General features: G+C 39.1%; 1 protein-coding gene across 1 annotated transcript in view; it reads right to left on the bottom strand.

Annotated features, from left to right (window-relative positions):
• LOC137401579 (centrosomal protein of 295 kDa-like) overlaps positions 1-17,051 on the bottom strand; it is a 77,115-nt gene that overhangs the window by 18,915 nt on the left and 41,149 nt on the right. The window contains exons 15-19 of the mRNA XM_068088006.1: positions 8,468-8,993; positions 5,851-6,114; positions 5,393-5,568; positions 3,632-3,800; positions 628-817 (exon numbers count right to left, since the gene is read on the bottom strand). Coding sequence (XP_067944107.1) covers positions 628-817; positions 3,632-3,800; positions 5,393-5,568; positions 5,851-6,114; positions 8,468-8,993 — 1,325 coding nt within the window. The remainder of the gene's footprint in view (positions 1-627; positions 818-3,631; positions 3,801-5,392; positions 5,569-5,850; positions 6,115-8,467; positions 8,994-17,051) is intronic.

Raw genomic sequence — 17,051 nt, 5'->3', positions numbered from 1 at the left:
TAAATGCTATAGAGACTTTACATTATACCAACTGTAAAATACATGTAAATTGCTTAATCACTCCCAAGATCATCCCAAACTCACCCCTTTTAGCCCCTCATCTAGAATAAAACTAAACCTAACTTCTAATTTAATGACTGTGCAGTAACTGTGGAATTATTGGTTTTCTCATTTATCACTTTCACTTTGTTTAGTGTTCACGGTATATTTACGTCAAGTTAAGAGGAGCGTACAACTTCAATATCAATTTAAATCGATGCATAATAGTATAGTGTATAATAGTATAGTGTATAATAGTATAGTGTACAATAGTATAGTGTACAATAGTATAGTGTATAATAGTATAGTGTATAATAGTATAGTGTATAATAGTATAGTATATAATAGTATAGTATATAATAGTACAGTATATAATAGTATAGTATATAATAGTATAGTATAAAATAGTATAGTATATAATAGTACAGTATAGAATAGTACAGTATATAATAGAACAGTATAGAATAGTACAGTATATAACAGTACAGTATAGAACAGTACAGTATATAATAGTACATACAGTGTTATAACAGTATTATAATAGTAATATATTAATAGTATTATAACAGCACTACTAGCAGTTTATACCTGCTGTGTGTTACTACTTTGTGGGCTCAGCAATCGCTGAATTTCTACATTCTGATCTTTTAATGGCTGAATGTCCCGTCGCTGTTCTCTTATAGGTCCACTCACTTCTTGCTGCATTCTCATTGGCTCACTCGATCCCGCCTCTGAAAGGGCGACACCGAGTGTCATTTCCTGGCTGCTTTCTGTAGACCTGCAGAAAGAGTGGTGAGAGTCAGACAGACGGGTCAAAGCTATAACCGATGTTAAATACGTAATGAAAAAATGAGTCAAGAATTTCCTTAAAGGTTGACTTGCAACAAAATTCACATTACAGTTATTTAGTATCAAAAGATTCAACATGTCTTACTCTGTTGTGTTGTAGGTGCCAAATGTGTGGAAATGTGACTACAAGCTCTTAAAATCTCAAAAACAAAAAGCCGCCGTAGATTGGAATCTCTTTATTTCTCTAACGTAGCCATGAAATTTATTTATTGTCTTGTCACGGATGTTCTCACGTGAATTGAAAGGCCAATAAAAAGCTCAATATCAAATTTATCATAGCACTAGTTTATGACAAACACTTCGGGTTTTACCGAAGAGCCCGTATCAAATATAGATGCTCGCTACTTTACAGTTTTGTTTCGGCCTGGTTTAATCGGCAAGTCGTAATCTGATCATGTGACCCAATACTTGGCAAATAATTTTTGCAGCACTTTTCGATTATCACCAGTGACCAACAAGCTCGTTATGATTATCAGACAATGATAAGTACTCCTTCGATATAAGGCTGAAAAATTAAATGAATTTTTACGGCAAGTTATAAGATATCCCTGCTAAAAGTGACAGCATTTACAAGGACAATAAAACAGACACGTAAGAACAATAGACATGGGTTTATTGAATGCGTGAAGTATATTTGTGAAAATATTTCGACGAATAAGGTTCCATGGAAGTGTAAACAGAAACCCTTTTTCACAATTACATCACATTTGAGCCGTTTTAGAAAGAGAATCCCAACTACGGCGGTCTCGCATGACTGCGATTAACTGTTCCTTTTTAGCTTTCAAGAGCTTGTAATCACATTCCCACATATTTGGCACCTACAACACAACAGAGTAAGACATGATGAATCTTTTGATATCAAACCACTGTAATTTGAATTTTGTTGCAAGTCAAACTTTAACATTACTTTATCAATGTGAGGTTTTTAACAATAGCATTAAATATTATAAAATTTGATTGAAAGTCATGAAATTAATGGTAAATAATAGAGTTACCTCACCAAATTAATCATATTTTTTATAAATTCTCATTAACAAATCAGGTGTCTAAAGAGCTTCCCGCATACAGAGCTCCTATCGACCTGCGTTACATGTACTGTATTGACTTTTATTGGCACATTAGACATCTACTTCTATTATTAAACACATTAGACATCTACCTCTGCTTCTCTTAGTAAACACAATAGACATCTACCTCTGCTTCTCTTAGTAAACACAATAGACATCTACCTCTGCTTCTCTTATTAAACACAATAGACATCTACCTCTGCTTCTCTTATTAAACACAATAGACATCTACTTTTGCTTCTCTTGGTAAAAGAAATTAAATGCTTCGCATGCCATTGCGCACACAGGTGGCGCAGGAGATGAACGTCGTGTAAGTAGAGGCAGCAATTGAAACGTGGTGTTAGTCTAACTTGCACTGTCACCTTTAAATGAATTTGAGCTATATTCTTCACTTTTAGGTTTAACATTTCTTTATTTTATCACATCCCGGTTCTAGCCTTTTATCCCATCCCGGTTCTAGCCTTTTATCCCATCCCGGTTCTAGCCTTTTATCACATCCCGGTTCTAGCCTTTTATCACATCCCGGTTCTAGCCTTTTATCACATCCCGGTTCTAGCCTTTTATCCCATCCCGGTTCTAGCCTTTTATCACATCCCGGTTCTAGCCTTTTATCACATCCCGGTTCTAGCCTTTTATCCCATCCCGGTTCTAGCCTTTTATCACATCCCGGTTCTAGCCTTTTATCACATCCCGGTTCTAGCCTTTTATCACATCCCGGTTCTAGCCTTTTATCCCATCCCGGTTCTAGCCTTTTATCACATCCCGGTTCTAGCCTTTTATCCCATCCCGGTTCTAGCCTTTTATCACATCCCGGTTCTAGCCTTTTATCACATCCCGGTTCTAGCCTTTTATCACATCCCGGTTCTAGCCTTTTATCACATCCCGGTTCTAGCCTTTTATCACATCCCGGTTCTAGCCTTTTATCACATCCCGGTTCTAGCCTTTTATCACATCCCGGTTCTAGCCTTTTATCACATCCCGGTTCTAGCCTTTTATCACATCCCGGTTCTAGCCTTTTATCACATCCCGGTTCTAGCCTTTTTAGACTTTTTTAGACTCGTTTTAGACTTTCATCATTTTTGCATCACTTTCACCTTCCTTACGATAATTACGAGACAGCCTCAGATAGTTTTAAAGATTTGAACTAAAGATCTTTGTTCCCTTTCTTATAATTATATGCTTTAATTCTGAAGAAAGCATTTTCTGTTTTTTTCTTTCACTGCTCTTACCGTTCATGCAAGTACTTTTGAGATCTATAAAAAAATAATGAAATGTTTAATATTATTTAAAGACTGTAGAGTCAAACAAGACAAAAGATACCTGCATACAAGATGTACAGATTTATAAAACTGCGGAACTGAGGAAACCTGGATGTTGAATGGTAAAAATTGCTTCAATGTTAAATAAAATATTTGCTTGAATTTCCTGTCAAAAAGTTCCTATGCTAAGGCAAGCCAAGGTCAGGCTGTATTATTTTTGCTATAATAAATTCGTTGCTAGTAGAGTTTTTGAGACATAAATAATCTCAAAATAGAACGAATGTTCCGAGACTTGAAGATTGCCACTTCATTCAAGGGATTTAACTAGTTTAACTACTTTGGTTAGAAATTACTCGTAGACCTGTACAGGTACCGTGGAGGACTTGCACAAAGCAGGGAACAAGCCTTGGGATATACCTTGAGGAGTGTGATCTGGCATTAGCGTTTAAGTTGAGTGAGCGAAGAAGTGTGCTCTCATCATAACTTGTCAAGTGTGTGGGTGTGTCCACTTCCTGTATGATGCTCAGCTCATGAAGGTTATGATCAGCATGGTGAGGTTGAGCTGTGATTGGTGGTTTGTCCCTTTCTATAAGCAATATACAAGCATCAAGCTATGAATAAAAAAAAGAAGAACGACTATGTTTTAACCCTAAAGTCATGAACTTCTATGTTTAGGATGTCACGTATTTGTGAACTCTTGGAACGTCATGCAATGAAATAAAGACCGTTAAAGATATTGAGATGAAACTAATAATGTTATAAATACAAATTATTGTTCTTTAAATATATAATAGATCAGAGAGCATTCAATGTTGTCAAAAAAGTTGAAACCTAAAACTTTCCAGAAAATCCTGACAAATCAACAACCACTACCTCACAATCAACAACCACCTTCTCACAATCAACAACCACCTTCTCACAATCAACAACCACCTTCTCACAATCAACAACCACCTTCTCACAATCAACAACCACCTTCTCACAATCAACAACCACTTTCTCACAATCAACAACCACCTTCTCACAATCAACAACCACCTTCTCACAATCAACAACCACCTTCTCACAATCAACAACCACCTTCTCACAATCAACAACCACCTTCTCACAATCAACAACCACCTTCTCACAATCAACAACCACCTTCTCACAATCAACAACCACCTTCTCACAATCAACAACCACCTTCTCACAATCAACAACCACCTTCTCACAATCAACAACCACCTCACAATCAACAACCACCTTCTCACAATCAACAACCACCTTCTCACAATCAACAACCACCTTCTCACAATCAACAACCACCTTCTCACAATCAACAACCACCTTCTCACAATCAACAACCACTAATTCACAATCAACAACCACTAATTCACAATCAACAGCCACTACCTCATATACAAGAAAACCAAAGAGCTTCCTCATGTCACAAGGTACTAAAATGTGTACAACACACCGGGCCATTTCGAGTTTCAGGACTTTCTCTTCAACTGCAATTAACTTTAGACAGACGCGCGCACACAGACATATAGTCTGACAGAGGGACAGACAAAACTAAACAGACACGCACACACACAGACATAGTCTGATAGAGGGACAGACAAAACTAAACAGACACGCACACAAACATATAGTCTGATAGATGGACAGACAAAACTAAACAGACGCGCACACAGACATATAGTCTGATAGAGGGACAGACAAAGCTAAACAGACACGCACACAAACATATAGTTTGATAGAGAGACAGACAAAACTAAACAGACACGCACACAAACGTATAGTCTGATAGAGGGACAGACAAAGCTAAACAGACACGGACACAGACATATAGTCTGATAGAGGGACAGACAAAACTAAACAGACACGTACACAAACATATAGTCTGATAGAGGGACAGACAAAACTAAACAGACACGCACACAGACATATAGTCTGATAGAAGGAAAGACAGAACTTTACACACATACAGACTGACAAAAGGACAGGGATAAACTTGGTAACTGTACAGACAGATATATGAAATGATAGTGAAAGACAGGTATAACTTGACAGGGTCACAGACAGACATCATACCAAACCAATTAAAAAGCATAAACAAAAACGAAACGTGATAAAAGAGAGACAACATAGAAGATTTGAAGAGCTCATCAACTCTAATACTAATCTACTCACTCTCAAATGGTGTAGACTCCATAACAGAAACATCCGCTAAGTCTATTCCAAGCTCCTGCAGGGTGTCTCTTAGGCTATGCTGCGTCGGCACCAGCTCCTGCTGATTAGAGGGAGCTAGCAACCTCCTTTTCTGTTCTTGAATATTAGCCAATTGACGTCGAAGCTCTTCTTGCTTCCTACAGCAGGGTCAAGAATGAACCACTGATTTCTGACAAATATATCACATGTTTCAGCAGATATGTATGAGAATTGCACCTTATCAAATTACCATATCAAACGACTCTCTACTCATTGTTAAAATGCTGAGACAGCTTCAAATAACCAGATTCGTGAGACAGAATGAGCCTCATCTCTAATACAATGACCTGCAAAGACCAACAGAAGGCCTGTGTAGACTTCACCATGCATTCAAATGATCTTCTACCACCGCAAGGCGAAGGTAATTCCTACCTTCCTACCTGTTAAACTGTTGCTGCCTTGCCAACATCTGATGATGAACTGCTGACCATCCAGTCATAGACTGTGGATTTGATGCGAAATTAAAAAATGTTTGTACGGCAGACGAGGATTCAGACTCTTTTAATGGAGTCGTTTGTGCAACAAAAGGCAGAGGTAAATTCTGCTGGCCGATCTCTGCAGATTCATCGGATCTACCAGTGAGGACCTGGTGCCAGGTTGGCCTACTAGGACGGGTCAGAGAATTACTAGTGCCAGGGCTATATCTTCAAATGCAACACATAAACAGGCATAAATAAAAACAAGTTAGACTTAGCTTCAGTAGACAAAGTTAGAACGGTTCAATTACCTGAATTGTTACATATAAGTATGCGAGTAGCTGCAGAACATGAGGAATAATAGCTAAACCTGCTACTGTATGTACAGGATGAACGCATACTGAATACATAGAACTGCTACTGTATGTACAGGATGAACACATGCTGAATACATAGAACTCCTACTGTATGTACAGGATGAACACATACTGAATACATAGAACTCCTACTGTATGTACAGGATGAACACATACTGAATATATAGAACTGCCACTGTATGTACAGGATGAACACATACTGAATATATAGAACTGCTACTGTATGTACAGGATGAACACATACTGAATATATAGAACCACTACTGTATGTACAGGATGAACACATACTGAATATATAGAACCACTACTGTATGTACAGGATGAACACATACTGAATACATAGAACTCCTACTGTATGTACAGGATGAACACATACTGAATATATAGAACCGCTACTGTATGTACAGGATGAACACATACTGAATATATAGAACTGCCACTGTATGTACAGGATGAACACATACTGAATACATAGAACCGCTACTGTATGTACAGGATGAACACATACTGAATACATAGAACTGCTACTGTATGTACAGGATGAACACATACTGAATACATAGAACCGCTACTGTATGTACAGGATGAACACATACTGAATATATAGAACTGCCACTGTATGTACAGGATGAACACATACTGAATATATAGAACTGCTACTGTATGTACAGGATGAACACATACTGAATATATAGAACCACTACTGTATGTACAGGATGAACACATACTGAATATATAGAACTGCTACTGTATGTACAGGATGAACACATACTGAATATATAGAACTGCCACTGTATGTACAGGATGAACACATACTGAATATATAGAACTGCTACTGTATGTACAGGATGAACACATACTGAATATATAGAACTGCCACTGTATGTACAGGATGAACACATACTGAATACATAGAACCGCTACTGTATGTACAGGATGAACACATACTGAATACATAGAACTGCTACTGTATGTACAGAATGAACACATACTGAATACATAGAACCGCTACTGTATGTACAGGATGAACACATACTGAATATATAGAACCGCTACTGTATGTACAGGATGAACACATACTGAATATATAGAACCACTACTGTATGTACAGGATGAACACATACTGAATATATAGAACCACTACTGTATGTACAGGATGAACACATACTGAATACATAGAACTCCTACTGTATGTACAGGATGAACACATACTGAATATATAGAACCGCTACTGTATGTACAGGATGAACACATACTGAATATATAGAACTGCCACTGTATGTACAGGATGAACACATACTGAATATATAGAACTGCTACTGTATGTACAGGATGAACACATACCGAATACATAGAACTGCTACTGTATGTACAGGATGAACACATACTGAATATATAGAACCACTACTGTATGTACAGGATGAACACATACTGAATATATAGAACTGCCACTGTATGTACAGGATGAACACATACTGAATATATAGAACTGCCACTGTATGTACAGGATGAACACATACTGAATACATAGAACCGCTACTGTATGTACAGGATGAACACATACTGAATACATAGAACTGCTACTGTATGTACAGAATGAACACATACTGAATACATAGAACCGCTACTGTATGTACAGGATGAACACATACTGAATATATAGAACCGCTACTGTATGTACAGGATGAACACATACTGAATACATAGAACTGCTACTGTATGTACAGGATGAACACATACCGAATACATAGAACTGCTACTGTATGTACAGGATGAACACATACTGAATACATAGAACTGCTACTGTATGTACAGGATGAACACATACTGAATACATAGAACTGCTACTGTATGTACAGGATGAACACATACTGAATACATAGACCTGCTACTGTATGTACAGAATGAACACATACCGAATACATAGAACTGCTACTGTATGTACAGGATGAACACATACTGAATACATAGACCTGCTACTGTATGTACAGAATGAACACACACCGAATACATAGACCTGCTACTGTATGTACAGGATGAACACATACTGAATACATAGAACTGCTACTGTACGTACAGGATGAACACATACCGAATACATAGACCTGCTACTGTATGTACAGGATGAACACATACTGAATACATAAAACTGCTACTGTACGTACAGGATGAACACATACCGAATACATAGACCTGCTACTTACCCATCTGAACGAGCCGGCAACTTGCTGGAGACAGTTCTAATTAGACTCTCCCTTTCTTCCACAGACATGTATGATTGACTGATGCCAGATTGCACTGATTGTTCAAGCTGAGCTGATCTCAAAGATGATTGGTTAATGGCGTCAGGCTTTGAAGTCTCACTACGTTCATTAGAATACAGTTCTACTTGACCAAGTAAAAGTAACTCTGTTTCCATGTGATTCAACGCATTTGATGCTGCTGTTGAATGGTTGAGCTGGGTATCCTCAGCAGAGGATTGGGTGAGTGAATCAGGCTTTGCCGTTGATTGGTCAAATTGATTAGGTAATAACAATGGCTGGTCAATCGGATGAAATGCAGATGTCTGGTTACGATTACAATTTTTTGTTGATTGGTTAAACAAAATAGATTGCTTCCCAGATTGGTCAAGATGATTGGAGGAAGTAGTTGACATCAAGACGCGCAATCTATCAAGTCGCAGAGAGTGTTCATCCACCTCTCGCTGTAATTGGTCCTTTTGGAGGTCACCTGAGATGGTCAACGTTATCACTTTGAGTAATATTAACAAAAGTGAGTCTAATTTATCAGCTACTACTGTAATGATCAAGTTGTGAAGTAGTTTATTTCACTCAAATAAGCTTAATAGACTACAATAGGCCCCTATAATAGGCTTATTACATATATATATATATATATATATATATATTTATACCAGCTGTGGTACTTGGCCTTGCCCGGGTAATAAAAAAGTCTTTGATCAGAAAATATATTTTTATTTAACATAACAACAATTGCGATTCTAACTTTCAAACTAGATATCATGAGAAACGTGTTGTGTAATTGAAAGAAATTAAGAAAAAATAAAAACAACTGTAAAGGTTTTCAAACTTTGTCAAACCACTTTTAAACTCGTATTATGAAAAAAATGTTTCGTGCAGGTCAAATAAACTAAAAAGATATAACTACTATAAAAAGGTTTAGCTGGTGAAATAATGAGCAAGTAATAGCTAAACTAAGTAGGTTTTGCTACGATTACAACAAAAGATGATTCGGTAATGATACAATTATTACGAACTGAGAAACCAAATAAAAATCCTGAATATGTAGAATTAATAATAACAACTCTTGCATAGAAGTGCGTATGTATAAAAAAGGTTACTGTTCCACCAGAAGCTACCCATCAAAACTTTGAATACGACAATATGGAGACAATATATTTGTTCGTGTGAGCAGAATTGACCTTGAACCCTGATATAGTAATTGAACCTTACGAAAAATATTTCTTAACAGGCCATCGTAACGCATGGGCGCAATGCTAAAATAATTAGCATGCGCATTGGGTATATGAAAACGTCTTTGATCAAGATGCAGTTGTAGCTCAGTGGTAGAGTGTCTGGATATGAAACATGTCCATGCGTTCACCGTGAGTTCATATCCATTAGAATGTGAAATTTTAATATCAAGATTTTAATAGCTATAGCCGGAATGACAAACAGATGACATACTTTGAGAAATATATAGATAAAAAAATGGTTTCCTCCTCCGAGACCTGGGAGTTTGAACACTCGCCTCAAGATCTTAACTGTTCCGAAAAGCGCACTTTTCTGCTACTCATTTGAGTTGATTGCTGCTAGTATCTAGGCAAGACACATTTTACGCGCAGGTGCTATTACGCCCAGTGCCATAATGACTACTGGAATTACAGTTGTTCTTACACCCAGGCATATTTCAATCTCTTTTCTAGGAGGGAGATATTTCTCTACTTTTTCTTTTCTGGCTATATTGTAGTCATTGGGTACTGCTATATCTATTATAGTAGCCCTCTTGTTCTCCTTGTCCACCACCACTATACCTGGTTGGTTTGCTCGGACATGCTTGTCAGTCCGGATGTAGAAGTCCCAGGGGATCTTAGCACGGTCATTCTCATTGACCTTACCAGGAACTTCCCACCAGTGTTGTGGCTTATTAAGGCCATACTCATCACATAGACTTCTGTACAAAACCTGCAGCATGATTATGCCACTCAGTGTACGCGTTTCCGGTTAGATGCTTGAATCTACTGATGTGTTAGATGGTGTCAGGTGCATTTTTGCAGTCTGCATCTAGGTTCGTTTCTAGTGTGATAGATCTTTGTTTGGAGTTGCCTTGTTGGGAGCGCTTGCTCCTGGGCTGCCATGAGCAGCGACTCTGTATTGGCTGTTAGGTTCACTTTGTTCAGCGACATATATGTCTGGTGGAGATTGCAATCTTAGATATTTGTCAGTGGTAAGCACCATAAAAAAGTTTCCTTTCAAGTCCTCAAGGACTTAAAAGTCAAGAACTTGACTTGAAAGTCAAGTTCCTCATCATCACTGGGAAGCTCTAGTGTCAGAGCAGCCGATTGAAATTTAGCTAGCAACTCATCTGTGGTGGCTATGGAGGCTGCATAGGCTTAAATGCTTTGTTCTTTATCTTTTACTGTCTGCTGCAGACTTTTGGGTCCCCTACCACCATCTATCCTATCGAGATACAATCTAGTAGTATCAGATTTTGGTTGGAGCGCTCCATGTATCATAAGCAGTTTGCGAGTTGCTATATCTGTTTTCTTGATGGCTTCTTCAGTCCACTTTATTATGCCTGCTGGGTATTTTATTATTGGCAGTGCGTAGGTATTTATTGCCATGACTTGATTCCTGGCATTGAGCTGGCTTCATAGGGTCTGCCAAACACGTCTCTTGCATTCGGTAATGGCTTTGTGACGTACTTCGGCTTCATGGTTGATGTTGCTTTGCATAATCCCCAAGTACTTGTACCGTTCTTCTATATCTTTGATGGTACCAATTGGCATTTCTAGGCCGTATGTGTGCACAGAATGGTCTGTCTTGAGAATTAGCCATCCACATTTCTCAATACCGAAGGTCATTCCGATGTCCTTGCTGTACACTTGAATAAAATGTATTAGCGAATCAAGGACCCTTCATTTTCAGCGTCCAACCTGATGTCATCCATATAGAAAAGATAGTTTATCTTGGCGCCACTCTGAAACTGGTAACCATATTGAGTCTTCTCCAACATATGGCTTAGAGGGTTTAGGCATATGCGGAAGAGCAGCGGTGATAAGGAGTCATCTTGATAGATGCCTCGCTTGATTTTGACACTCGCCAGCTTTTTGCCATTAGCCTCCAGTTCCATTAGCTTTCCATTTAGTCATTGCCATCTTGATGAACGCCACAAGGGAAGGGCAAACATGGGGAACTATGGGGAATTGGGTCATATGCCTTTTTGTATTCAATCCAAGCCATGGCAAGATTGGTATGCCTTTTCCTGCTGTTTTGACAGAACGTCCAACGCACCGGAAACTGATGTTTAGCTGCTTAGGTGTTTCACCAAACTCCTTTCTGAGCACTGCCCATATAGTGACTCATGTGCTTTTCCAGTTTGTCTGATACAAGATGGTGTATGTGCTAGCTCCGTATGTGTTGATATGCACTCCTTGTTGGTCGAGATTACTTGGGTGAAATATTGCCTAGTTTCATCTTCCTCAAGTTCCGATGTGAGGCGCCGCTTGATTATGTTACTTCTCTGAGCTACAAGTTGTTTAGTGGTTAGAGGCAATTCAGGGCGCATGTTTAACCACAGTTGATGCATCCTTCCCATGTAGACCCACTTTTGAAGTACACTCATAATGTAGCACTGCATGAGATCCATGTTATCAGTCTGAGTCCATTTCATCCGTTTGGAACCAGTAGCCCATTTTCCGCTGCCTTGTCCTGGTTCAGCTACAGGCAACGCGGACCTTGTTTGACCGGGTGATGTCTGAGCCGGCATGACTTTGGTTATTGCACTCATCATAGATGTTGTAGACATTGTATAAGCAAGGGTCTTGTCTAAGGGCCACCAGAAGGGTGCGGTTGCTGGGATTTGAACCTAGGACCTAATGGTCACCTAATGTATATATACACATATATATATGTATATATATATACACATATGCACATATATATATATGCATATATATATACATATGCATATATATATATGCACATATATATACATATGCATATATATATATATAAAAAGTTGTTTCCTCACCCCGGTTAACCCGTATGGGTGGTAATTTCTGCTCTAACTCGGGTTTCCTACCAGAGACCTGGGAGTTTGAGCACTCACCTCAAGATCTTAGCTGTTCCCAGTAGCGCACTTTTCTGCAACTCACCTGAGTTGATTGCTGTTGGTCTTTGGGCAAGCCACATTTTATGCGACGGTATTATTGCGCCCAGTGCCCCAATGACTACTGGGATTACAGTTGTTCTTACATCCCAGCATTTTTCAATCTCTTCTCTAAGAGGGAGATATTTCTCTACCTTTTCCTTTTCTTTGCTGGCTATATTGTAGTCATTGGGTACTGCTATATCTAGTATAGTAGCCCTCTTGTTCTACTTGTCCACCACCACTATATCTGGTTGGTTTGCTAAGACATGCTTGTCAGTCCGGATGTAGAAGTACCAGAGGATCTTAGCGCGGTCATTTTCATTCACCTTACTAGAAGCTTCCCGCCAGTGTTGTGGTTTATTAAGGTCATACTCATCACATAGACTTCTATACACAATACCTGTGACATGTTTATGCCGCTCAGTGTATGCGTTTCCTGCTAGCTGCTTGCATCCACTGATGTGTTGGATGGTCTCAGGCGCATCTTTGCTTAGTCTGCATCTAGGATCGTCTCTAGTGTGATAGATTTTTGTTTGGAGTTGCCTTGTTGGGAGCGCTTGCTCCTGGGCTGCCATGATTAGCGACTCTGTATTGGCCGTTAGGTTTCCTTTGTTCAGCCACATATATGTCTGGTGAAGATCGCCAACCTTAGATATTTGTCGGTGGTAAGCACCATGAAGAGGTTTCATGTGCCAGTCAACTTCCTCATCATCAGGGCAAAGCTCCATTGTAAAAGCAGCCGATTAAAATTCAGCTAGCAACTTATCTGAATTGGCCATGGAGGCTGCATAGGCTTCGATCTTCCTCTTTCACTGTCTGCTGTACACTTTCGAGTCCCCTACCGCCATCTTTCCTATCAAAATACAATCTAGTAGTATCAGATTTTGGGTGGAGTGCTCCATGCATGGTCAGCAGTTTACGAGTTGCTATATCTGTTTCCTTGATGGCTTCCTCAGTCCACTTTATCATGCTTGCTGGATATCTTATTAATGGCAGTGCATAGGTATTTATTGCCATGACTTGGTCCTTGGCATTGAGCTGGCTCCGTAGGACTTGCCGAAGGCGTTTCTTGTATTCGGTAATGGCTTTGTGACGTACCTCGGCTTCGTGGTTGATGTTGCTTTGCATAATCCTCAAGTACTTGTACCCTTTTTCTATATCTTTGATGGTACCATTTGGCATTCTTAGGCCATCTGTGAGCATAGAATGGTCTTTCTTAAAAATTAGCCATCCACATTTCTCAATACCGAAGGTCATTCCGATGTCATTGCTGTATACCTGAGTGAGGTGTATTAGCGAATCAATGTCCCTTTCTTTGTTAGCGTACAGCTTGATGTCATCCATGTAGAAGAGGTGGTTTATCTTGGTGCCTCTCTTAAACTGGTACCCATATTGAGTCTTCTTTAGCATATTGCTTAGAGGGTTTAGGCATATGCAGAAGAGCAGCGGTGATAAGGAGTCACCTTGATAGATGCCTCGCTTAAGTTTTACACTCGTCAGCTTTTTGCCATTAGCCTCCAGTTCCGTCTTCCATTTGGTCATTGACATCTTGATGAATGCCACAAGAGCAGAGTGAACATTGTACATACTGAGGCATTCAAGTATCCAACTATGGGGAATTGAGTCATAGGCCTTTTTGTAGTCAATCCAAGCCATGGCAAGATTGATATGCCTTCTGCTGTCTTGACAGACCGTCCGATCCACCAGTAACTGATGTTTGGCTCCTCGGGTGTTGCGCCCAATTCCTTTCTGAGCACTGGTCATATAGTGACTCATGTGCTCTTCCAGTTTGTCTGTAACAATTCCTGAGAGCAGTTTCCAGGTGGTGAGCAAGCATGTTATTGGTCGATAGTTTTTGGGAATCGGCCCCTGCTTTGGATCTTTTATCAGAAGTACAGTTCGTCCTTTGGTCAGCCATTCTGGATGGTCACCTTGTTCTATTAAGCATTCCATCTGCTTAGCCATTCTAGTGTGAAGTGATGTCAATTTCTTCAACCAGAAGGCTTGAATCATGTCATGGCCAGGTGCTGCCCAGTTCTTCATACGCTGCACTCTGCACTTGATGCCCACTTCGCTCATGGTGAGTCCTTGATGAGCCACAGTGTGTTGATGGCTCACTTTAAGCCTCTTCAGCCAATTTGCAGTGGTGTTATGAGTAGTCTCTTTCTCCCAGATGTCTTTCCAGAACTTTGAAGTGCTGGATCGGGAAGGATCTGACATTGGCCTCTGCAGTTCACCTTTGAACTCTAGATGGATTATTGATGAACAGTTTGTTCATTCTCTTGTTATCCCTCTCTTTGGTGTACCGCTTCAGTTGTGCCGAGAGTGCTACTAGCAGTTGTTTGGCAGATTCTAGAGCTTCTATTGTGGCTTCCCTTTTTGGATGCTCCAAACTGTGGTTAGATCTCTCACTGAGCCTAATAACTTTCTTGCACAAGTCCTTGATCTTATTTTGTAGCCTTAGCTGCCAGGATGGAATGGCTTGAAGCCTTGTTGACAGTGGCTTAATACCGATCTCTTCCAAGATGACAGTTGCTGTACTGTAGATTAGGGCGTTAGTCTCACTGATCGATCCAGTAGAGATTGACTGTGTCAGATAATGAGCCAAGTTAATGTCTTCTAACAGCTTCTTAGGTATGGCCTTACTATCTCTTTGTAGTGGTACCCTGCTTCCATAATCATTAGCAGCTTGCATCTTGTTGATGATATTTTCCGCAAGCTCTTTCACCCTTGGGTCAAGGTCAAAGTGCATGTCTTCTTCAACCCGTGAGTCAACACAAGATTGTGTATGTGTGACAGTGTGTGTTGATATGCACTCCTCGTTGGTCGAGGTTACTTGGGTGAACTGCTCCCTAATTTCATCAACCTCAAGTTCCGATATGAGGTGCCGCTTGACTATGTTACTCCTCTGAGCTACAAATTGCTTAGCGGTTAGTGGCAATTCAGGAACCATGTTTATCCACAGTTGACGCATTCTTCCCATGTAGCCCCACTTTTGAGGCTCACTCATAAAGTAGCACTGCATGAGGTCCGTGTTATCAGTTCGAGTCCATTTTATCCGTTTTGAACCTGTAGCCCATTTTTCACTGCCTTGTCCTGCTATAGGCAGCGCGGACCTTGTTTGACCGGGCGACGCCCGAGCCGGCATGGCTTTGGTTATTGCACTCATCATAGAGATTGAAGACATTATAGAAGCAAGGGTGTAGTCTAAGGACCATCAGAAAGGTGCAGTTGTTGAGGATTGAACCTAGGACCTAATGATCACTGTCCCGATACCTTACCAGCTGCGCTATCTGTTCTATATATATATATATATGAATATATGATATATATGATATTTGCATATATACACACATATATATAAAATGTATATACATATATATACTTATATATGTATACAAACAACATCTCTCATGATAAGGAAGTCAGCTCTCATCGGCAATGGGACTTGTCTCCTTTGCCAGCTCTGAGCTGCACTGATGAGGCTTCAATAGCCGAAACAGTACTGTCTGTAGCATGAGTATATATGCATGTATATATATACTAGTTGAATGCCCGGCGTTGCCTGGATAATAAAATTCTTTGAACATAAAATTTATTTAACATATAATAACAGTTACCATTCTAACTTTCAAACTTCATACCATGAAAAAAGTATACATCTATTGCGATATTTTCGGCTTTTTTCTCACTGTATGAAGCCAACACTGAAACGAACACAAATCATATAATTGTATACCAAATAATTTTTCATTGTAATCGTAGTAAAACAGACTAAACAGCAATTACTTGCTAATGATTTCACATTTAAACACGTTTACAGTTTTATTTTTCCTGCTAATTTATTTCAACAAAACACTTCTTTTAAAATTTGAAATTTAAAAGTTAGTTGTTTGAAAAAGTTTGAAAACCTTTACAATTTCCTTGTTTCTTAATTCATTTAAACTGCACAAAAAACACTTTTCTCTCTTTATGAAGTTTAAAAGCTAGAAAAGTAAATGTTGTATATATATGTTGAACAAAAATAAACTTTTATTCAAAGGTTTACTTGCAACAAAATTCACATTACAGTTATTTGGTATCAAAAAATTTACAATGTCTTACTCTGCTGTGTTGTAGGTGCAAAATATGTGGAAATGTGATTACAAGCTCTTAAAAGCTCAAAAATGAACAGTTAATCGCACCCATCATGAAAATGCCGTAGATTGGAATCCCTTTCTAAAACAGCTCAAATGGGGCATAGTTGAACACCATGGCTTCTGTTTACACTTTCATGCAACTTCATTCCTCGAAATATTTTCACAAATATACTTCACGCATTGAATAAAACCATGTCTATTGCCCCTATACACATATATCATCATCATTGTAATGCTGTCACTTTGAGCACTGATA

Source organism: Watersipora subatra, chromosome 8 (assembly GCF_963576615.1).
Source record: "Watersipora subatra chromosome 8, tzWatSuba1.1, whole genome shotgun sequence".
NCBI lineage: Eukaryota > Metazoa > Bryozoa > Gymnolaemata > Cheilostomatida > Watersiporidae > Watersipora > Watersipora subatra.
This window is presented reverse-complemented; position numbering and strand designations above follow the sequence as displayed.